Genomic DNA, 23,680 nt, shown 5'->3' on the forward strand with positions numbered 1-23,680 from the left:
GCTCTCATCCACCCATTCTGTTGAGAACATTTACATATGTGAGGACACACACACACACACACACACACACACACACACACACACACAGCAGTGTTTTGTAAGCAGGCTGTTTGATGTGTGTGTGTGTGTCTGAGCTTTTAGTTACTGAATACATCAGAGCACACACACACACACACACATATTTCCATTCATATCGGTGGTTATTGTTCAGAACCAGTCCGACAGTAAACAGCCAATCAGAGAGCAGAACACGATCAACTGAAGTCTTTAATATCGAGGTGAAAAACAGAAAGTACAAAAAATATAAATCTAATTAACTTAAATAAACAGCTCGTTATCACAGCGTGAATGTTCTGATCAGATCGTTTCACTCCAAACATCTGATGAAACATCATGACAGATTGTTTAAAACTCATTTATAAAAGCCAAACGTGACACTTCAGCGCTGCAGCAGACATGTTGTACCCATAATTCCTTGTGTCTGCGGTCTGACCGTCACGTCTCTGCTGTGATTCGTCTGGACCGACTTCTCTGTTTCGCTCCCATGTTCTCAGGTCAGAACCTGTCGGGCAGGAAGCTTCTGGAGGTCCAGTAGGTTCAGTCCAGCAACCCGATCCAGCAGGTCTGAAGAGGTCTGAAGTCCAGGAGGGTTTCAACGGTCCGTCGGCCTGAGAGAGAAGAGAGACAGCGATTTAACATTTATCTTCACTTTATCTTCAACATTTTACATTTTAAACTCCAACATTCACAGAGAGAATCATCAGCACGTCACAACAATGAAACCATATTTAGTTGCAGTCTTATTGAAACCGTCTTCCCCTGGTGTCGGTGCAGAACCTCTCACCTGTGTCAGCAGGTGTACCTGGGTTCAGACCTGCGGCAGGAGGCCGGTCCTCCTCTCCAGCAGCCAATGAGACGCGATCCTGCTGGCGTAGATCACATAAGACCAGGACAAGACCACGACCGCCAGCAAGACCTGCAGACCGAGACGAGACGACAGTCAGTCAGGTTGAGCTGATGTGGTTCAAACTGAGCAGCACCGCGTGGTTCTGAAGTCTGGATCCTCTGGACCGGACCTTCATCCTCCGTCTGTGATCGTCTGCTTCATTAACCACCGTTTGTTTTATTAAACGATCTGAGTCCTCAAAGAACTGAACCCAGACAGACTCACACGTCACAGGCTGCAGTCACACAGGACTCAACTGATCGATCGACTGATCGATTGATTGATTGGTAAGTTATCAGGATAGTGGGCAGATAATCACAGTTTAGATTCCTCATGGCAGGTCTGCCTTCACAGAGGAGTCAGACGGCTCTTCAGGTTTATTGTAGCAGACTGAAACTGAATTATCATAAAACCACCTGGTGGATTATTGATCTCAGGCTGCAGATATCGATTATTCTGGAGGTTCATGGAGTAATCTGATCAGAAACATCGTGTCATTCTCATTAAATGACTTTTACATGATGAGCAGCAGTGACGTCAGCAGAGACACTCTTTAATGATCGACTCATCGATTTCTTTAATGATCGATATCTGTCGATAACTGCAGTGAGTTCAGTTAAACTCTATAAACTCTTCAGTGTTAATAAAGTGTGTCTGATCGATCCTGATATCTGAGCTGTGTCTGATAATCATGTGATCATATCGATCTGTTTAACCGTCTGACGTCACCATCTACATGTAATCTAACCTGTGGAGCTAGCTGGTGGCTAGCTAACCGTTAGCCGCTAGCTGAGCCAGGTGCATTTCCGGTGGCTGTTAGTGCGTGTAAGCAGAGAGCAGGTGTAGAGAGTATACCGCGGAGTAGATCCTGTCCACGGCCCGTCGGCTCAACGTCTCCATCTTCTCATTTAACTCTGATTCAACCCGCTCTGTTTGTTTACACCGCTGCTCCTTCTTCTTCTTCTCCACCTCCTGCTTCTTCTTCGTCTTCGTCTTCTTCTTCGTCTTGTTTACTTCCGGCGGTTGGACGATGGCGCCACAAGCGCAGCACCGCCATCTTGTGTTTCGGAGTGTCGGTGGCACAGATTCAGTTCTAACCATTAAATTAACGATCAATAAACATTTTACACGTTAATCACTTCTCCTTGATACGTTTCCTGTCCTGTTCACCCGCGTCACGATCAATAGATAGAATTACTTTAATGATTCCAGACAGGGAAATGATTTTGTTACAGCCGCAGCGGGTCCGCAAATAAAACACTTTGTACATAACATAAATAGAAGGCAACATGGTGTATATACAGTGCACAGTGTGCTACAAACAATAAACAACAACAATATATACAACAAAACAAAATATGCAAAATACATTATAAACAATAATAATATATACAACAAAACAGAGGAGAGAAAAGAGTTCTGTCTGTCAGGCAGAGGTGAGAGAGTTGTTGTATAAAGTGATGGACTGTGGCAGGATAATTAACAGTGAGACAGACTCTGTGTCGTCATGGAGCCGTCGGGCGGCTATATTTAATAAGAATAATTATGTGCATTCGATAAAACGATATAAATATACTCAAAACAGCAATGCATTATAAATAATATAAACAAATAAAATAAATACAATTAACCATCATGCAAACACAGTTCACACCGTTATACAGTTGTTCTCCGTACACTTGATTTTCAGTATTTTAATGGCAGTTGTTGACATGGAACACTTTTAGGATCAAATGTGTCTATTATCGGTTTTATTATGAGGTAGCGCCCCCTACAGGACACACGGGAAACAGCATGTATCAGGTAAAAACATTCACAGGGACACATTTTCTATGATAGATTATCATAAATGGTGACATATTAATATATTTTTTTGTTTGACTTGACCAGCAATAATTGAATGATTTAATCAGAAAGATGTCTCACTTTACTTTAAACAGGAAACTAAACACAACTAGATACAAGTACATTCACTTACATACAATTTTAAGATACTACTATTTTATTTTATTATTTACACTTCTGCTAATAATCTACTAATGAGGTGTGGTGAGTTATTACAATGTTTAAGTAATTTATAGTTTATAAATACATGAAAAATATGTGGAGAAACACAAAACAAGTGTTCCCTGACCGGGAATCGAACCCGGGCCGCGGCGGTGAGAGCGCCGAATCCTAACCACTAGACCACCAGGGACAGTTAGCGTGCACTGAGTGTTCACTGGATTATGAAGATATCACCGCCCCAATGATTTATCAATTATTTCACATCATTGTTTGTTGTGTTTGTTTCATATCATCGTAAACTGAATATATTCGGTTTTGGAAAGTGATCCAACATGTGAAGACGTCAACATGAGCTGTGACGTTGAAGACATTCAAACTCCTACATTACTTATGTTATTGTTGATATATTTTATGTTGTCTTGTTTGTATGATGCACTTTATATCAGAACCAGAACCAGAATCGCTTCTATTGCCCAGAAAGTTTTTACATACGAGGAATTTGCTTTGGTCTGTAGAAACAAAACATCAAGCAATAGTAAAATTAATTTAAATATATACTAAAAATATAAATATAGACATGATAAATAAAGTATAATAATTCCTGATAAGCTGAAACATGTAACCAACGGTTACAGAACAATAACAACAACACACGTTAGGGGGCAGCAGTCCGCCATCTTGGCACCTGTCGACCTGAATCAGAGGAGAAGAAGAAGAAGAAGCCATCTTTCTCCTTCCAGCTGTGTGTAGCTACGATCCGGGCGACACCACCCGACACATATGTCTCGGTTTCTAACGGGAGTTCGGGTGTAAACGGACCGGAGCCGCGGAGCCTGGAGGACGGGGAGCCTCGCTGACGGCGGATGCCGCTCACGGTGCGGAACTCTGCCCGGAGGAGGAGAAAACACCCGGATGAGAAGCTCCCGGAGCGACCCGGGGAGTCTACCGCTACTGCTCAGGCACGGGAAGCTAAGTGTGTTAGCATGCTAAGAAGCGAGAATAGATGACAGAAAGCTTCGAGTGTGAAACGTTTTCTCATCGAGCTGCAGTGTGAACTGTCCTGGTGTGTGTCGGTGTGTAAAAGTATTGGATAAAAATATCGATTATCGTGTTTAAATCGAGCAGAGAAGACGATGCTACATGCTAGAAACGCTCCCTCTCTGTTATTCAGGGTTAGCATGCTAGTAGCAGTTAGCCGTGACAGAACTGTAGAGGCGTTTTGTGTTGCAGGTTTTTGTTTGAACTGTGAACAGTCAGAGACAAACCGCAGGAGCCCGGAGACGAAGTGTGAGACAGATCAGAGAGGGAGCTGTGAATCTGGAGGTAGCATGTTAGCATAGCTTCCTGTTAGCTTGTTTGGTCAATGAAATGCGGTCAAAAGAGCAACAAACCTGGCTGATGACGACACCGAGGCTTCCGTACACAAGTCACTGTTTCATAGTCAGCACAGGTAGTTCACACAGTGTTGTGTTGATTATACAACCAGCAGTTCATGTTTAAAGTCTCATAAACATTCCTGAGACACAATGAGGAAGTGCAGTGTTGTCAGGTTTCACACCATGAAGTGAAAGTTAGTCTAAAGCTGTAACACCACTGATGATAAACACTGAAGACCTGTGTGCTGAAGTCTGACTCCATCTTCCTGTCCGTCCATGTTCAGGTGATGGCGCCCACACGGATGAAGCTGCGTGTGCGTCGACGCGACAATGCGGCCGGAGGTTCAGGTGCTGCAGCAGGAGGCGGTCAGCCGGAGGAAGAGGAGGAGAGGAGCCGAGAGAGCGGCGGTCGCAGCAGCAGGAGGAAGAACACCAACAACACGCCGACTGCAGCTGCTGCCGCCTCCTCTTCATCGCCTCCCTCCTCCTCCTCGGCCGCAGCCTCGGCGCGGGCAGTGATGGCGGCAGAGGACGCGTCACCTGACTCCAAGTGCCCGATCTGCCTGGACCGCTTCAACAACCTGGCGTACCTGGACCGCTGCCTGCACCGCTTCTGCTTCCCCTGCATCCAGGAGTGGTCGCACAACAAGGCCGAGTGTCCGCTCTGCAAGCAGCCCTTCGCCTCCATCTTGCACTCGGTCCGCGCTGAGGACGACTTCAAGGAGTACACGCTGCGTCCACCGCCCGCCAACAGCAGCGTCGCTGCCACTGTGGCAATGGTGGCGGCGATGGCTTCAGCTGCGAGGAGCAACCACCAGATGAGGCTGATGCTGAGGAGGCACAGAGGAGCAGATGGAGGAGAGAGTGCCACACGGAGGCGCAGGAGGGAGAGGGGAGGAAGAGGAAGGGGAGGCAGCAGGGTGGGGGAGAGGACGGGGGTGTGGGAGTGGTACCTGGACACTCCCCCGCTCACTCTCCCTCCTCTTCCTCACCATCCCGCTGTCTCTCCGGTCGTGGCAGAGGACAGTGAGGAGGGAGAAGACCTGGAGGAGCAGACGATGAGGGGAGGGGCCGCCCTGGCGGAGCGGGGGGTGATATTTGAGGGACTGACGGGGCTTGGGGGGGCGGCGGAACCTACGGCCCCCACTGACCGGGCCTCACGCCGCCTGATGACTCGGCTGGCGGCGAGGCAGCGGCTGCAGCGAGAAGGTGGAACTGTCCGGCGTCTGAGGGAGAGAGAGACGGTGGCATTCCGTCGGACCCTTTACCGCAGCGGTATACGGGTCCATGGCGTTGCCGGGATCGGTAACCAGGGGCAGCAGCAGCGTGACATCACAGCAGAGAGCTTCCGCAGGAACCCTGTCCACCTGAACAGGCTCCGCCCCTGGTTGCAGCGGGAGCTCACAGTGCTGTACGGCGCTCACGGCTCGCTGGTCGACATCGTCCAACGCATCATCATGGCACGGCTCGCCCGTCATGGCTTGGAGGACACGCCCACAATAGAAGAAGAGCTCCGACCCTTCCTATTGGCCCGCACCGACCACTTCCTGCATGAGCTGGTCAGCTATGCCCGCTCGCCGCTCAGCCTGGAGAACTACGACCTGCAGGCGGTGTACGAGCCGCCAGCCGAGGCCATGGAGGTGGACGGGATGAGCAGCTCCTCTGACAGCAGCTCCGTCATCGCCATCTCAGAGGGAGATGAGGAGGAGAGGCGGGGAGGAGGAGAGTCGGAGGAGAGGCTGCTGGGGAGGGCGGGGGGCGTTCATGATGACATCATCCAAACTGGAAGCTCCCTCAGCCTGTCGGCCTGGGATGACGAGACTCCAGGCCCCTCCTACTCCACCGCCGAGCCCTCGTGTTCACTCGCCCCGATGTCATTCAGCCCCGCCCCCCAGGAGGCAGCCAATGAGGAGGGGGGAGAGAAGCGAGACGAGGAGGGGGAGGAGGAGTGTCTGATAGTCGGTTACAAGAAGCCGATAGCGGAGCGGACTCCTGAACTGGTGCAGCTCTCCTCTGACACGGAGGAGGACGAGGAGAAGAAGAAGAAGAAGAAGAAGGAGGAGGAGGAGGAAGAGGGGGACACGGCTGAGAAGCTTCCTCTCCTCCCCCCCACCACCCCCCCTCTCTCTTACTTACCCATAATCCCTCCCTCCACTTCAGGCGCCTACAGAGACGAACAGGATGACAAGCTGCAGGAGAAAGATGGCGAGGTGGGCGAACGCCACTCACGTGCACGCTCCTGGTCGGGCAGCTCGGGAAGAAGCAGGAACTCTGTGTGCACGCTCAGCCCAGCGTCGCCCGGGCAGAGCGAGGGGCGGCGAGAGAGAGAGAGCTGGAGAGACGGGAAGCAGTCTGCCGGCGAGGCGGCAAAGGAGAAGAGGAGGAGGAAGAGGAGCCGGAGAGGGCGGGAGAGGAGCGGCGACAGACTGAAGAAGAGCGGCACCCTGTATAATCCAAACCGCTCCATTTATCCCGCCATGATGCGTCAACGCTCCCACTCCCCCTCGCCGTTTCACTCCAGCATCGAGTCCGGCTCGCCGCTGCCATCCAGCCCGCCTGACTCCGGCTGGGAGTACCGCTGTTCCCAGATCTCCCCCCTCACCTCCTCTGTCTCCTCCCCCTCCCGCTCCTCCTCGTCGCAGCTCTGCTCCTCCCCACAGACGCCACCAACGCCGTCGCTGTCCCCCGGCGGCCACGGCAACGCTCACCACGGAGAAAAACCCGGCGGGAAGAGGAAGTACAAAAGCCGCCATCTGGACAGCAACGACAAGGATCCCACGTGGAGGCCGAGCAGCAGCCATCGCAAGGAGAAGAGGAGGGAGCGGAGGGAGAAGGAGAGGAAGAGGAGGCGGAGAGACGACGGGAGGAGGAGAGACAGGCAGAGGAGGGACACAGGTGGAGACAGGTGAGTTCAGACAAACTTCTTTAAACCAAACAAAACATGGTGTCGTGACGCGTATCCGATGTGAACGTCTTGGTTTCCTGTGTGTCCTCCCGCAGCAGGAGACGAGACGACCGGAGTCCCAGCGTGGAGATCATCTACGAGGGCACCATCACCTCCAGCGCCACGCAGCTGCCCGCCAGGAAACGACGCAGGAAACGCCACCGCAGGACTCAACAGAGCAGGTGAAGCATGTCGCCGCCACACAGCCGGCTGAAATATCAAACAAGGAAGCTCTTTAGTTTCCTGAGGAGACGTTGGATCTGAGATGCTTCCAAGGGTGTCTGGTTGTCTGGCCTTTACTTATAAAAACCTCCTTTTTGAGTTAATATCTTTGTCGCCTCACCCAGAGCGACCTGGTGTAACGAGCTCTGACCTTTCAGCTCTGATTGATTGATACTTTATTTAACTGCCCAAAGAAAACCTTTTGTTGATTCATCTTCTTCACAAGAGGTCTTTCCACCAGAGTTAAAACATGTGACATCACGTTAAACTGAAAGTGAACATAGTCCAAACTATTGAACCGCGAGTCGTCATACGATGGAGCCAACCTGCAGTTCAGAGGTGGAACTGTGTGCAGCTGTAGAAACGGCCAGCAGAGGGCGACCAGCCGCCGCCTGTTACCATGAACCAGGAGAAACAAGAGCAACACAGTTCATCAGATTCATGTTGCTCATGTTAGTCACACTGTGGGACTCTGGTGTTCTGTAGAAAGAGTCAGACAGTGACGTGTTCCTGTATTAACTGTCTCTCTCTCTCTTTCAGTTCTCCGGTCATCATCACCCTCGACAGCGACAGCAGCCACGACGACGTCAACACCAAGAACAACCACAGCAGCAGCAGCAGTCCGCTCAGCAGCCAGCAGACGGTCGACTTCTCAGACCTTCCTCCTCTCCCGTTGGTTCACTCGGCCGGCGTGGGCGAAGCCTTGAACGCAGAGATCGGCGAGCTTCCCGTCGACATCCTGGACCGAGGGTCCGACGGGTCGGAGACGGAGCCGGTGGGCCAGTCTGGGGCTGCAGGTCCCATCGCTATTGACAACAGCGACAACAGCGAGCAGGAGGTGGACGTGGAAAATGTCGACTCGGTGCTGGAGTCAGATGATGATAAAGGACCAATCAGAACAGCTGATACAAACACGACCACTGCTGTCACTCAGAGAGAGGCGGGAGCTGTGGACGGACGCTCTCAGACGACGAGCCAGAACGATTCTGCCTCCACCACAACAAACCTGGTCCCCAAGAGGAACTCTGAGGTCTCTGACAGCCGCCTGCTGGCTTCCATCCTCAACGACCTGAAGGGATTCTCTGCACCTAAATGTGATCTCACCTTGAACCTTGGGTCCAATTCATCATCCGACGCCAGGAGGAGGAGTTTCAGGGAGGTCAGCCAGGCTCGTTCACACCAGGACGGCTGGTCGACTGGGACCAGACATCCCGATCCTGGTTCACCTGAGGAGCGGCAGTGTACCGACAGCAGAGACCACAACCGGGGCTTTGACCTGTCGGCATTTCAAACCTCCATCCCTCCACTTCCTCCTCTGGAGCGATCGAAGGAGTGTCGGGTCAGAGAGGAGGGCCGGGACCTCCCTCCACTCCTGAAACAGGCCAGTCCTGTTCGCTCGTACAACAGAAACACGCCGCCGCCATTAAAACACAAGGATGCTGGGAGTCCACACCTGTTACCCATTTCTCCCATCGACCTGCGCTCACCTCACGGCTCCGACGCCGACCCAGTCGGTGAAAACTCTCACGCTGACCTCAGTTCAAATCCCACCCTCACCCCCGCTGACTCTCATTTAGGGGCTGCGCTGCCTAAAGACAGCCAGGCCATCCCTCCCATCTCAACGCTGAAGAGACATTTCACCAGCTCGTTGGCGCTGAGAGGAGCGCTGGCCTCAGCTCCACCCATTGACTCCCATCCACCCGCTCCATCTAAAGCGGGAGCTTTCCATTCCATGAGTCACAAACCTCCCGTTGGTTCCCATCCTCTCTCTGAAAGTAGTGCCGACTGCTTACCACGTCTGGACTTCAACGCCTTTCATCCTTCAAAGTTACATTCCGGCCTTGAAAGCACAAAAACAATGTCTTCAGCCACTGACTTGCATCCTGTGAATTCTTTACCGGCCGCTGATTTCCATTCGGCCAAGCCCGGCTGGTGGAAAGACGGGCCGGCTCACACTGACTCTACCTCCAGAGGTTACAGGAATACGACTCCCAGCCCAGATTCCTGCCGAGCACCCGCTGACCTCCATCCTAACAGCAGCTGTTCTGCTGAAGGAGCTCTGGCAGGTCGTGATGATTTCTCAGGAGCCAACTGTAACAACACATCGCCCCCTGTTTGTGTTCCTCCCACTGATCCCAGGACTCGGTGTCCCTCCTCACCCGTTGACTCCCTCTCTTCTAGTCAAAGAGAGGACTTGTCAGAAAAGCTTTCCCCCCCTGGAAGCCCCAAATGTCCCGTTGACCTCCACCCCTCCAATGCAGCTCCAGAAGGACTGACGGACAACAAAGCCTCGTCTGTAGTCAACCACGAGGAGCGACTGCCTAACGCTCACCTGCCTCCCATTGATTTGCATCGTACAAGTCTTGTGCCGCCTGCCAACGATCAATCTCGCTTCGTCAGCACCGTGGAGCCCTTGAACCACACAGCCTTACCCTTCTCTACCTTCAGAACGTCACATAGGAAGTGCGGCTCGCGGCCCGAGTCGATCGCTGAGTCCCACTCAAAACTCCTCCGCCCCGCTGACTTCGATTCAAAAGCTCGCAACCACTTTGTGTCCAGCGCCGACCCACAGTTCCCCGTTCACGCCTGCTCGAATCACAACACCTCCGCCGACTCCGAGCGTGAACCTCAGCCAACCGTTGACTCTCACTCTAAAAACTCTCACAGAGACTTTAATCTCCCGGCAGACAATCACATCCCGTCTTCCCTCCAGAACTCAAACTCCTCCATCGACAGCCAATCAGAGTCTCCGTCGGCCGTCGACGAACGCTCGACCGGCGGCGTCTGGAACACACACACACAAACACGCCTGACATGAAGAGATTTAAAATGTTTTAATGACTTTATGGATAAAATATAAAGGACGAAGTGCTGTTTTTGTTTTTTACCTCCCGTTGTTATTATTTCTGTTTGTTTATAAGATAAATTGTGTTTGTTTTAAGATGTAACCTCTTTCATCCATGTGGCTGAGTTCATGAAGCCGTTTGCTGTGTTTGTACGTGAGAACGTAGTTTAAACTATTGTTTCCCAACGTGACTGGTAGTTCGTTTCTCCGGAACAAAGAGAAACACGGACGGATCAATACATCAGGTCATCAGTACGAACAATAATGCAAATAAAAGAGTTGAATTTAGGTTTGAACGAGAGCGTAACATGAAGTGATGATGTTTGAAATTGATTTAGGAATGAAAACATGTTTGATTTTGTTGATATCCTGGTGATAATGATTATTGATTGATTGATTGATGAGTGATCCCAGCCCCCTCTGGACGAGACACACGGAAGTATTTAAGCCCACAAACTTAAACAGGCCAAAACAAACATTAAAGGACTATTCCAGAGTGAATCCTGTTTCCTCCTGTTTGTCAGTCAAATGTAGAATGAAGATGTGGTGAAAGAAATGAAGGTGATATTAGTGTGATATCGATATAAATTGATCCAGGACACGGATCACCACAACATCACCAGACCCCCTTAACAAATGTGGTGATTTTAAGAGTAGTTGAGTTAAAACAGACGTTATAAACATTATAAAACTCTGTCTTTGACAGATTCTGAATCATTGTCTCCTTTTTGTAAATTCAGCATAAAGTATAATACATGAAGCCAACTTTTAACCACAATTTCTCCAGACTCCCTTAACAAATCAGCTATTTTAAGGAGTTGTTGTGTAGCGTAAAGCTTTATAAACATTATAAAACTCCATCTTTGACAGATTCTGAATCATTGTGTCCTTGTTGTAAATTCAGCATTAAATCTTTCAGCTGAAGTTGTTTGTCTCCTTGTAAAAAGTGTCAGTTTGTGGCAGCATGTCTGTACCAGCCTGTCTGCTTCTGTGTCTAAAGTGCTAAAGTCTTACCTGCCAACATTGATCAGCTGTTTGAACACACTGTTTACACTGATGTCACCATTTACACTCCATTTATGAAAGAAGAAACATGTTATTGATCTAAACATGTCACATGTTACAAAGACACTAAACAGTAACAATATAGGCTACTTCTTTGTCCCCGTGGCGAAAGTCCCCAGACTCCCTTAACAAATGTGTCAGTTTAGTGAGTTGTTGAGTTGGAGACACTTTATAAACTCTGTGAAACTCTGTCTCTGACTCATTCTGCATTATTTGGACCTTCTTGTTCATTCAGCAAATGTTCTACATGAACTTCTTTCTGTCTTTGAGTAGAAACATGGAGTCTGTTTGTCTCAGTGTGATCAGATGACATGTTGTCACTCAGATAAATGTTAAAGCCAGTTCTGAGATTCGGTCTTTGTCAGTAACGGAGGAATTCAGGAAAATTCAGACTGGAGTGATTCTTTAAAAATGAGACTCGGCCACAGTTTCATCCAGGTTTTATATGTCTGAGGAAACAAATAAATCTTGAGGAGATGTTTATCCAGACGGACAGCTTGTGTGTTGGTGAACTTAAAGCCTTACTGATCTTCATCGAGACTCTTTAATATTTAACTTCAACTCTTTAGATTTGTGTTGCAGTTTGTTGTTCTCACCACCAGATGGAGTCTTCACCTTCCTCTTCCTCTCTTCCTCTCTCTTCTCTGGATTCCCTTCTTCTCTCTTTTCTTCCACTCTTCCACGTCCTTCACTTTCTCCTCCTCGCTCCTCGTGGCGTCCTTTTCCTCCTCCTCTCCCGCCCTCAGAGGAAGAATCACTAAGAGGGATAATGAGCCTCGAGGGAGGCGCAGAGATGGAGCGGCTCCCCCACACTAATTAAGACTATCAGGGTTCGATTAAACGGCTGTTAAACACACACTGTGGTGGATCAATGCCAAGTCCTGACTCCGGTCGGAGGGAGTGAAGAAAAGGACGAAGGAGGAGGTCGTGAACAGTGATGGTACGAGAACGATGATAATAAAACTGAAGCCTTGATCCTTTTAGTCCACAATGAAACTGAAAAGATAAAATGAACACAGACAAGTCATCACGTCTCAATTAGAAATCATTTTAACAGCGACTCGAGTCGACATGAGGATTCGTCGGCCCAGACGGACGCAAAGTCCTCGTCTGATTGACGACCCTGAAAAACATTTCCCCCCAAAACCTCCTGATGTGGAGATTTTGGACGTTCTGGTTATTAGTTCATCACACGACAACTTGTGTCACCCTTCCTGAGAGCAAACAGAAACATAAAGATCGCAGAGACGTCGATAACAGAGATAATGACTGAACACTGAGACGTTGATACGCTGGCCGATGTAAACACAGTGAGGTGGACTGTGTGTTTACGTCTTTGATGCTCTCACAGTGTTTGTTACGTGTCGACCTCAATGCAAATCAAAGAAAAATGTACACGTGTATATAAATGACTGTATATACGTTTTATGTTTGTGTCGTATGAAGCAGCAACAAATATTTTTGTATGTTCAGAACGACATCAGTCAACAATTATTAATAAATTAATAATAATAAACTTGTTTCATGTTTTCCCAAAATTTTTCTCAAATGTTTCAAGAAAAAGATAAAAAATGCTCCATTAATACCCAATTAAATATTGAATAACTCTGAATTTATTACTGGAAACTTCGAATTAACAATAAAACCTATTAATTTACACAATCTGACTTTTATCACATGTTTTTTAATTGTATTGTTTTATTATATTTCATATCATCAACTTTCTTACATTTATATCATCTATTATCCATTATTCTCTGCATTTCCTACTTTTATTGTTTATCATTGTAATCACTCAGATTGTACTGCTCTCTTGATGTTTTGAAGTCTTTAAATCCAGTTTTGTTTTTTGCTTTTTTTAATATTACATTTGTGTTCCCCGACTGAAAGTGTTAATGTTCATAATAATAATAACAATAATAATAATAATAATAGTATTATCAGAATTAACATAATTAGCACAGAACTAAGTCGTTGTGGAGCTCTGCATGGATTTCGTGACGGATCCTGTTGTGTTTGTTTGTTTGTTTGTTTAGACGTTGATTTGTGACACGTTGTGATAATCATCAGTCGGTGATGTCACAGCTGTTTGTGTCAAAATTAACGGTTGAGTCTCTGCTGAGGGAACAGACCCCCCCCTCCCCCCTTAGGCCACGCCCACATTCTAGAACACTGGTGGAGGGCCTTTGTTAGCACTGTTGCCAGGCAACACGGCGCACTGTCGTCAGGGACAACCAGCATCTCTGTCTTCCTCTCTCTCTCTGACAGACACACACACACACACACACACACACAGCTTCCATCTTGTGGCAGAGAATTTTCACACAAACACAAAAACATATTGTTCATTTTCATGCCTCCTTGTCACACACACACACACACACACACACACACACACACAGGAGGAATATGGATGTCAAGTGATTGCATCATACATTACTGTTTGTGTGTGTGTGTGTGTGTGTGTCCGTCGCACACTCGCAGCCAATCTTTGAAATGCTTTATTACAATTCTGCACATGAGGAGGTCACACGGACAGAATACATGAGGAGGAGGACAGACACACAAAACAAACGTCCCCTTCCTCTCCAACCTTCAGTCTAACCCCGCCCGGGGAAGAAGAAGACGTTTGGTTTTAGTTCCCACGCGGAGGCGGTGGGGGCTTTTCCTCATGGTACCCGGAAAATTTAAGAAAAAAACGTTAAAGTAAAATGCATTTCCAACATGTCTGTGAGCACAAACGTTACAACAGCACACAGCAATGATTGTTGAGGCATCCGTCACTCGACCTGCTGGTGGATCCTGTAGATGTGAGAGTTTATTCTACACCGCAAACCGCTGCTCAACAAAGTCACCACAACCCCTTTCACACCGGACCGAACACCCCCTTTATCTTGTTGGGATTGATTGATTGGGGTTCAATCAAGATTGATTCTTCGATTGGCAGTGATGGAAAACGAGTGGACGCCAAATTTTAACCCATTTTCCGGCGCAGTGTTCCAACGGCCGATTGAACTCCGTATCCAAATTTCATTCCTAGTCACACATGTTGGAAGGCGGAGTCAGTGTTGATATTAGGACGTATCAATTTATTGGCCAATATACACAGTTTTCTTGCAGTCATACTTTTAAATGTTTATCAAACACTTGTGAAGAAGATCTATAACAGAGGCCGGATATTTATCAATGAACTTTATCTTTCAAAATGACATCAGTGCATCGAAACAGTAAACTTTACTGGGTCAAAAACGGTTTTGAAATGAATGCCGAAAGGTTTGATCTGTGATAGGCCAGCTGATTATATCCCCAACTGATATATCAGATGGGTTCTAGTGTCAGATGGACGGTCCTGAAACGTGCTGTGGTGCGACTGGTGGAACCACGAGCATCGTCTTGAATGGCCACGATCAACTCCGGAGGCCATACAAGACGATCCTGGACGTCGCAGACTGCAGCTCGCACTGGATCTTACGTAGATTTGAAGAATTGCGTTGTGTTGTCCAACGCAGAAATTGTCATCAGCGTACATCCAGTCGTCCATGAGTCTGTCCAGATTACTCAACAATCATCAACTCAATGTTTCAAACTGACCTGTTGACCAAATTGTGCATTTATGCCGGACAGATTTTTGTGTTTTCCAGAAATCAAATTTTAGACTAAATGTCTTTTATCTTTTAGTTACAGAGAACATGTTGTTGTGTTGTCATTGTTAGACCCGAAAGACATGTTGGAAATGAATGTGAAATGTTCTGATCTGATCTTTCAGTTCCGTTCGGTTCCTTTGAGTCCTCGGCTCAGCTCAGAGCTTCGCACAAGATCCAAAGGTTCCCCCGTGAGTTCCCACACTGCGTTTAAAGTGCAGATGGATTCTCCTGTTTGGTTTCCCGTCCGTCACCACGTGGTACAATCTGCATTCATACAAAAACAGAGAAACTGGTTCTGAACTCTCTTTGAGGTCCTCGTGAGGGTTTGAACTATACGTAGATATAAAAATCCGAATGTTTGGGAGTGGAGGTGCCAAATTAGAGCCGATGTTCAAAGTGAAACTCTCTTTTTAATCACAAACTGTTCTTCGTGAGGACAGAAATTACAAACCTTCCACTGCCACCTTTTACGCAAATACAAAAATACAACAAAGTGAGTGTTTCCAGCCTGCTTTAGTTCATATAAAACCAACTGGAGGTATGACTGCGCCCTGAGAACTTTCCAATGACATAAAAAAAAGAATCAGATGTCTAACTGCTCCTTTAGGCCGAGGAGTGAATGATACAAACACCAAAACACCAGATTCCACCAGAAGCAGATCAGCTGGACCCCCGAGAGAGTTGAGAAGCAGATCGTGTCATTACAGCATTAACACAGCCTGGTAAAAATCAATCAAGGTGCCTTTAAAGTTCTTGAGGAGGAGGTAGACAGAAGAGACAGATAACAGTGATGTGGTAATTGTAGTCCTACTGTGGTGAAGTTGTAGTCCTTGATAACAGTCCTGGACCACTTCCTGCTGAGGTCAGTTTGTACTCCCTCCGTGGTAAAGTCTTTCCTGTGAGGTCAACTTGTCATCCGATTTTGGTCAAACTGTGAATGTCTCTGTGGTGACAGCAGTGGGCGCTTGAGGCCTGAATCGTCCTGGTTTGGCTACGATGGGGTTTGTGGTCTGCTAGGAGGAGGTGGAGGAAGGCGAGGGAGGAGGAGACAGTTTGATCACATGGTGGAGGTTGGCGGAAAACAACAGATGCTCAGTGTTTGTGCCAGACAGGATGGATGGTTGAGCCGGAGAGACTCTTGTGTTTACGTATTGAGAGCATCACATCTTCTGGAAACTCAAGAGAAAAGACAATGTATCATTATATTCTTTAAGTTTGACTTTAACTGCCAGCCTTTTGTCTACGGAAGTCTATTTTTGCTTCTGTTAAGGGCCTTCAGGGCACTTCATTAACCAGAGAATTCGACAAGAAACACTTGTTAAAGATTAGAACCTGCTGGCTGATGTTCTGTCTTTGTTCAAGTCAGAGTTGGAGTTTAGTGAATCCACTGTAGAGACCAGTTCTGGTAGCAGCACGGCAACACGATGGACATAATAATGGAATTTAGTACTTCCAAAGTATGAGCTGTGTTTCAACCATGGAAACTGTCCCCACAGCCTAGGAACCTTTGGAGGAACGTTCCACAGGGACAGGTGTCTAAATTAAGTTTTGAAGACATTATTTTAACCCCCAGTAGGTCTCTGCTCTGGAGGTAGCAGCACTTAACATTTCTGATTGAACAACTATCATTGCATTTTATTTCAGCAACTCTAAACCAGGTGCAAACCAGCTTTTCTTTTCTTCATTGTGCTTCAACAAATCAACACATTGATGCAGAAGAAGGTCCTTGTTGTTGTGTGGTCTGATCTGATGTCACTGTGTTGGTGTCGTTCCTTGTACATCATCATTAAAGTCAAGGATAATTTCTACTTCACATTCACATCACTTATTTACTGTTTCTCCATTTTCTGTTACTGTTAAGTAGGGTTAGGGGACTAAAATACTTGGTAAAATTTAGGGAACAGTGATGATTGGTTGGGTTTAGGAACAGGGATGATTGGTTTGGGTTTATGAACAGGGATGATTGGTTTGGGTTTATGAACAGGGATGATTGGTTTGGGTTTAGGAACAGGGATGATTGGTTGGGTTTAGAAACAGGGATGGTTGGTTTGGGTTTAGGAACAGGGATGATTGGTTGGGTTTATGAACAGGGATGATTGGTTTGGGTTTAGGAACAGGGATGATTGGTTGGGTTTATGAACAGGGATGATTGGTTGGGTTTAGGAACAGGGATGGTTGGTTGGGTATAGGAACAGGGATGATTGGTTGGGTATAGGAACAGTAATGATTGGTTGGGTTTAGGAACAGGGATGATTGGTTGGGTTTAGGAACAGGGATGATTGGTTGGGTTTAGGAACAGGGATGGTTGGTTGGGTTAGGAACAGGGATGATTGGTTGGGTTTAGGAACAGGGATGGTTGGTTGGGTTTAGGAACAGGGTTGATTGGTTGGGTTTGGAAACCGTAAGGATTGGTTGGTTTTAAGAACAGGGATGGTTGGTTGGGTTTAGGAACAGGGATGGTTGGTTGGGTTTAGGAACAGGGTTGATTGGTTGGGTTTGGGAACCGTAAGGATTGGTTGGTTTTAAGAACAGGGATGGTTGGTTGGGTTTAGGAACAGGGATGTTGGTTGGGTTTGGGAACAGTAAGGATTGGTTGGGTTTATGAACAGGGATGATTGGTTGGGTTTAGGAACAGGGATGTTTGGTTGGGTTTAGGAACAGGGTTGATTGGTTGGGTTTGGGAACAGGGGGGTTTAGGAACAGTGATGATTGGGTTTGGGAACAGGGGGGTTTAGGAACAGGGATGATTGGTTGGGTTTGGGAACAGGGGGGTTTAGGAACATGGATGATTGGTTGGGTTTGGGAACAGGGGGGTTTAGGAACAGGGTTGATTGGTTGGGTTTGGGAACAGGGATGATTGTTTGGGTTTGGGAACAGGGATGGTTGGTTGGATTTAGGAATAGGGATGGTTGGTTGGGTTAAGGAACAGGGATGATTGGTTGGGTTTACAAAACCATGATTGTTCAGGTGCAGTGTTGGCCCTGGTGCAACAATAATTATGGTGTTTCAGGAACAACACCAACATGGGGATCAGGTCTTGCGTTGTTGTGTAGCCGCTTCTTCATACGCCAGTGGACTAATCTACCAGATCTTCATGGGTCTTGAGACAATGACGAAATGTTTATGGTTTGGCACTGTTTACCATCTTGACTGGATACAAATAAATAACATTCAATAACATGAATAAAACAAAAACACAACTTATTTATTGATTTGGTGATCCTTTCACCTTCAGTGTGACCAAACGATCGTGTGAATCTGGTCAATAGATCTACTGTGGCTACATACGCTACATCAGGCTGAGGTAAACTTCATTGAAGACGTTACAATGTGGCTAATTGCTTGTGATCTCTTGTTTGATGCACAGTTTAGCTCGGCCTGTTCTGAATCCTTCCCTCTAGCTCCAGTTGATCCACTGATAGCTGAAACCTGCTAGTTTACCTGCTGTATCTTGTTCATGTCCGGACAACTTGTGTGGTCTCTTTAAGAGTTTTAAATTTACCTGCATACTAAGTTCACGAAAACGTGCCATTGTGACATCATCACACTGTGCTCTGATTGGCCAGTTCCTGTGACCAAGCTGCCTCCTCGTCCTCTGTCCTGTTCCAGCTGAGGTGGGATTTGTAGTCTTTAAATTGTCATCCACACAGTACGGAATTGTAATCCTTATGCAAAGCAACTGGTTAAATTCCAGGAGTTGTAGTTCTTGTTCTTTAGATTAATCCGAGCCTGAATTATCGTCGGGCCGGAGGAACGGCTAGAAGAACCAACGAAATGCCTCGCCGGTCGGGACGGAGGGCGGCCGCTGAGAATACAAGACAAAGACAGAAGTAAGAAAGAGAATAATATAATGAACTGCATGTATCTAGTTCACCTGAGCTTGGACAGGTGTGGATAAATATCTATTTAATATTTAAGCAAACCATTTGGTTCTCCTGCAGACTGTGATCACAGCAGACGAGCTGTATGGAGACATCTGATGTTTCTTTGGCTGTTTCTCGGTTTTAAATCAAGTCTGCAGCTGCTTCAGTTGTTTAGCAAAATGCTGCAACTCTGTTTGACTGTGAAAACTCCAGAACTGTTCTGTGGACTACCACACAGGGATCAGCGTGTGAATATTTTAACGTAAAGTTTTTTCCACTAAAGTGAAACCAGATTAAATTCTGTGGAGGAGAAACAACAACACAAAGTAAACTCTGTGATTGGCTGAGAGTGTGTCAGGTCGACATCAAAGAGAACGGATGAGGCAAGAGTGTGAAACCACCTGCTCACACACACATACTGAACACACACACACACACATACTGAACACACACACACACACACACACACACACACACACACACACTGCTGTCACTTGCCGCTAGCCTCCACAGGTCCAATTAGCGTGTAATTGAGGAAGATTACGGCTGCTAATTCACTGTCTTTCTAGCGCACACACATACTGAACACACACACACACACCGAACGCACACACACACACACACACACACACCATGCGCTCAAACCACATGTGTGTGTGTGTGTGTTGATGCTGAGGGAATAATTAGTAATAGTTTGTGGAGAGTCCCACAGGGAGAGTGTGTGTGTGTGTTCAGTATGTGTGTGAGAGAGAAGATATATGGAGTCATCAGCGAGGTCGAATGCTGGTGTCAATGAATTATTGATCGCCACTAATTCTTACTGCACACACACACACACACACACACACAGTAGTAGATAGCAAATATTCCCCTTTCTCTCGCCGCCACTTTATCACTGAGAATCTGTGTGTGTGTGTCTCTGTGTGTTTCGGTGTGTGTGTTTTGGCAGCCCGCCAGACCTCAGCAGGGACCGAGCTCTCACTTTTCACCACCCACCATCTGCACAGCATTCTCACACATACACGCACTGACACACACACAGACACACACACACACTCAGCAGGGTGAGCCGTGCCTCGCTGGAAGTAATCTGGGTTAAGAGAGCCAGGACACACACACACACACACACACACACACACACACAATCCCATAAAGAAAAGATAAAATATACAAAAATTATAAAAAAAAATCCACCTGTGTGTGTGTGTGTGTGTGTGGTCCTCACCTCCAGCGCCCCCCCTCCTCCCCCCGGTTTCTTCTTCAGCTCTTCGCACTTCCTGAACTTGCAGATCTGGTGACCTGTCTTCCTGTTGCGGCAGGACGAGCAGACGCCGCAGTTGATGAGGCGCCTGCACGGCCCGCACACGCCGCACCGCTTCCTCTTCCTCTTGGCCACCGCCCCCGACGACGAAGACGACGATGACGACAAGGCCACTCCCCCTGCCGTCACCCCTGACGACGATGGCGATGAGGATGAGGGGCAGGGGGAGGAGTTGGCGTGCTGCTGGCAGTCCGTTAGCCCCCGCTGGCCGCCTGTCATCTGGAAGGCGCTGCCAGCATCTGAGATCCCGCCCCCTGCCGACCCCATGGCCATGACGATGACCCCAGGGGGTAATCCAAGCCCCCCCAGGAAGCTACTACCCATCACCCCTCCCCCATTGCAGTTCCCGCCCTCTGATAGGCCCATCATGTCCGGGTGGGCATGTCCCTGCTTGTTCATGCCGCCGCAGTCTGCACCGCCGCCATAACCATGGAGGAAGTTCCCGTTGCTTGGCGCCATTGGATGATGATGTGCTGCTCCCTGTGTGACAGGAAGTGAGGAGGCAGTGTGTTTGTCAGCTCCTCCCCCCTCACCGCTCCCTCCACTTCCTCCTCCCCCCCCTGCCGACCCCCCGCCGCCCTGGTGCATGCTGGTACCGTGCGAGGAGGTCATGTGTCCTGCTGTTGCCGAGGGGTGATGATGGTGGTGGTGGTGATGGCTTGGCGCAGTCGCCACATGTTTGGGCCGGCCCCAGAACATGGCTGCCGGGTGGTTCATGTTCATGTTCATGTTGTCGTGGCAACCCCAGGGCGCCGTCGCCATTGCACCCAGCCTTGCAGCAGCCGGCGGGAAGATGGGGGCGGCGGCCGCCAAACGGGCCGCCAGTTTGGCAGACTGGGGGAAGTTCGTAACGTTCATGTTCATGTTGACGTTGGTCTTATAGAAGCTGGCGATGGAGGAACGATACCGGTCCATCTCGGTGGTGTAGTCCAACATCGGAGCGAGGCTCGACACCTGCGGCACAAACAGACGCCATTAACCAGAAATCATCCTGATGTCGCCGTGACGACTGAGCGGAGGGAAGTGGACACGACAGGATCGTACCAAACACACTTTGTTGAAAAGTGACGACATTTTGTATTTTTTTTCTGAAGGTCTGTTGAAGATTTTTAAGATTAAAGTTTCAAAAGTTCTAACAGCGTCTCACCTGTCCCTGCCCGCCATAACCATGGTGATTCGGGTGATGGTGTGAGGAGGCGGAGCTTCTCTGGAGCATCGAGGAGAGGTCGCTCTCCACACACACACCGCTCGTCATGCCTGACATGACCACACACACACACACACACACACACTCACGCTCGCTCGCTCACACAGAAGGTCGGCGAGCGGTTAGTCCTGTGCGGTCCACACGTTTCGTTCTGCAAACGAAAACAAGGACAAAGATCAGGAGGGTGTCACTGATGTTTCAGCAGAACTTCATTTCCCATGATGCAACTGGCACATCATCCTCTTGTACAGTTTTGTTACTGTTCTTTTGAACAGTTTGTGGGTTTCATACGTTCTGTCCATCACGATTGTAATTCAAGTCACAATCAAAACAGGTCATTTTGTATTTTCAGTCGCAGAATCATCCGTTATCGACGGACGTCTCGTCGTACGTCTTAAATCAAACCCTCGAGACTTACAACAACCAACAATGAATGACAGTCGCAGGACGCTGCACGAGGTGGCGCCGCTCCACCAATGACGTCAGCAGACCTGAGTGACATCACAGGGCACGCAACTTCCTATTGGGCGAAATTTTACCGCAGACAAAAACAGAGAAAATGCTGCTTTTTAAACAAACGTCACCCGTCTACTTGTGAAGGGTGGCAGCAGATCCAAACGAGCGACGCAGTGTTCACACAGAAGGTGACGGAAACTCTTCATCGAGTTTGATCCAAGTTCTACTTTTACCCCGGCGGGTCGACGTCTACGACGTGAGTCCAACCGGATCTGGAAGCCGAGACGGCCCATTCAGTTCTGATCCAACTGAAGCAGAGAGACACGAAATCATCAAATTGGTATTCACACTCTTTACATACCGTCACAACGAACATCGCAAACTGGTGACGGACTGACCTCTGACCTCTCTGACCACACACACACACACACACACACACACACACACACACACCTCTCTTTGTGAATGTGTGTGTGTGCAACAAGGTCTGAAATGTGTGAATGAGTGTGAGACAAAATGTGTGCGGCCACAGAAAGAGAAGGAGTGCATGAATGTGTGTCTGCGCTCTGTGTGTGTGTGTGTGTGTGTGTGTGTGCAGCCAGTGTGAAAGTGTGTGTGTCATCTCACCCTCCTCCCCCCTCCCCCCCCCCCCCCCCACACTCCCTCGAGGCGTAACTAATTACCCTGTCTGGTCAACCGGGCCGGCGCGAGCTCCGACAGAAGGTCACGGTGGCCACCGGCCGCGAGGGGAAACGGCTCTCCCACGCGACACATTAACCCCCCACCCTTCCCCCTCCTCCTCCTCCTCCTCCTCCTTCTCTTCCCACCCTCAGGCACAGTGTGAGGATGGTGAGGAGGGAGGGAGGAAGGGAAGGAGGGAGGGAAGGAGGGAGGGAAGGGGGTCAATCAAAGGAAAAGAGAGAAAAAAAGCCCGACCCGATAACAACCGATAAATACCGTGAACGCAGCATGCAGTCCGACAGAGAGGAGGAGAAATCGAGAAGATGGACGGCGCGTGCTGCTGCTACTTACCGGGCCCGCGAGGAGGAGGAGGAGGAGGAGGAGGACGAGGAGGAGGAGGAGGAGGTGGAGGAAGAGGGTGATGAGGAGAAGAGGAGGAAGGAGGAGTAGAGGAAGGAAGAGAAGAAGAAGACCGTCTGGGAATTAGCCCGCCACGGATCATGGCTGGCGGGGAAGGAGACAGAGAGAGAGAGAGAGGGAGAGAGGAGGGGTGGGGGGGGAGACAGGAGCACCGGGAGGGATTTGTCGGTCTGTCGGTACCGAGGAGGAGGAGGGGGAGGGGGAGGGGGAGGAGGGGGAGGGGGAGGGGGGTAACGGATAACGGGGGGCGGATGGATAATCACCTGGGTTTGGCACGAGCGAGCGTGAGGCGGGGGGAGAGAGAGGGGGGAGGGGGGGAGGCATTAAATTAGCCCGGTGGAGGCGAGGAGTAAAGCTGCTGTGAGGAGACCCTGCAGGGGCGGGAAAAGAGACGAGCTCGAGGAAGGAGAGGGAAAAAAAACAGCACCATGGGAAGAAAGGAGGAAGAGGAGGGGGAGGAGGGGGAGGAGGAGGAGGAGGGGGAGTGATGAATAATGGCGGAGGTTATGAACGGATGCGTGCGTCGTTCTCGCGACAGAATGAAGGGAGAGGGGAGGAGGGTGGCGGCGGGCTACACGAGGCGTCGATGTTTGGTAACGGAGACGGGAGGGTGTGTGTGTGTGTGTGTGTGTGTGTGTGTGTGTGTGTGTGTGTGTGTGTGAGTGTGTGTGTGTGTGAGTGTG

At 48.7% G+C, this 23,680-nt stretch overlaps 2 protein-coding genes, 1 long non-coding RNA gene and 1 other non-coding gene across 13 annotated transcripts; 1 reads left to right on the plus strand and 3 right to left on the minus strand.

Moving 5' to 3' along the window:
* Positions 1-249: 249 nt before the first annotated feature.
* On the minus strand, positions 250-1,957 carry LOC115590093 (uncharacterized). Its single transcript, XR_003985655.1, has 3 exons — positions 1,802-1,957; positions 845-976; positions 250-668 (listed from the first exon to the last, which is right to left on the minus strand). It is a non-coding gene; the product is annotated as an uncharacterized LOC115590093 (long non-coding RNA).
* A 1,114-nt stretch (positions 1,958-3,071) lies between these two features.
* trnae-cuc (transfer RNA glutamic acid (anticodon CUC)) lies at positions 3,072-3,143 on the minus strand. The gene has a single exon. It is a non-coding gene; the product is annotated as a tRNA-Glu (tRNA).
* A 477-nt stretch (positions 3,144-3,620) lies between these two features.
* LOC115589943 (E3 ubiquitin-protein ligase Topors-like) lies at positions 3,621-10,841 on the plus strand. Of its 4 annotated transcripts, XM_030431122.1 has the most exons (5): positions 3,621-3,912; positions 4,614-7,234; positions 7,330-7,455; positions 8,036-9,550; positions 9,700-9,883. In XM_030431122.1, exons 1-5 carry the CDS (start codon positions 3,817-3,819, stop codon positions 9,734-9,736), a joined length of 4,395 nt encoding a protein of 1,464 aa, XP_030286982.1. In that variant the 5' UTR covers positions 3,621-3,816; the 3' UTR covers positions 9,737-9,883. The 4 variants fall into 4 exon arrangements, with proteins under 4 accessions (XP_030286982.1, XP_030286979.1, XP_030286980.1 ...); XM_030431119.1 differs by having other exon boundaries at positions 3,625-3,912; positions 8,036-10,841; XM_030431120.1 differs by having other exon boundaries at positions 3,795-3,926; positions 8,036-10,841.
* Positions 10,842-13,890: 3,049 nt separating this feature from the next.
* Positions 13,891-23,277, minus strand: LOC115590004 (CXXC-type zinc finger protein 5-like). 7 transcript variants are annotated; one of them, XM_030431238.1, is made up of 4 exons: positions 23,261-23,277; positions 21,381-21,591; positions 20,138-21,187; positions 13,891-18,854 (listed from the first exon to the last, which is right to left on the minus strand). In XM_030431238.1, exons 2-4 carry the CDS (start codon positions 21,495-21,497, stop codon positions 18,807-18,809), a joined length of 1,215 nt encoding a protein of 404 aa, XP_030287098.1. In that variant the 5' UTR covers positions 21,498-21,591; positions 23,261-23,277; the 3' UTR covers positions 13,891-18,806. The 7 variants fall into 7 exon arrangements, with proteins under 7 accessions (XP_030287098.1, XP_030287095.1, XP_030287094.1 ...); XM_030431235.1 differs by lacking the exon at positions 23,261-23,277 and adding an exon at positions 22,929-23,146; XM_030431234.1 differs by lacking the exon at positions 23,261-23,277 and adding an exon at positions 22,580-23,146.
* Between the last annotated feature and the right edge of the window lie 403 nt (positions 23,278-23,680).

This window comes from Sparus aurata, chromosome 10 (assembly GCF_900880675.1).
Source record: "Sparus aurata chromosome 10, fSpaAur1.1, whole genome shotgun sequence".
NCBI lineage: Eukaryota > Metazoa > Chordata > Actinopteri > Spariformes > Sparidae > Sparus > Sparus aurata.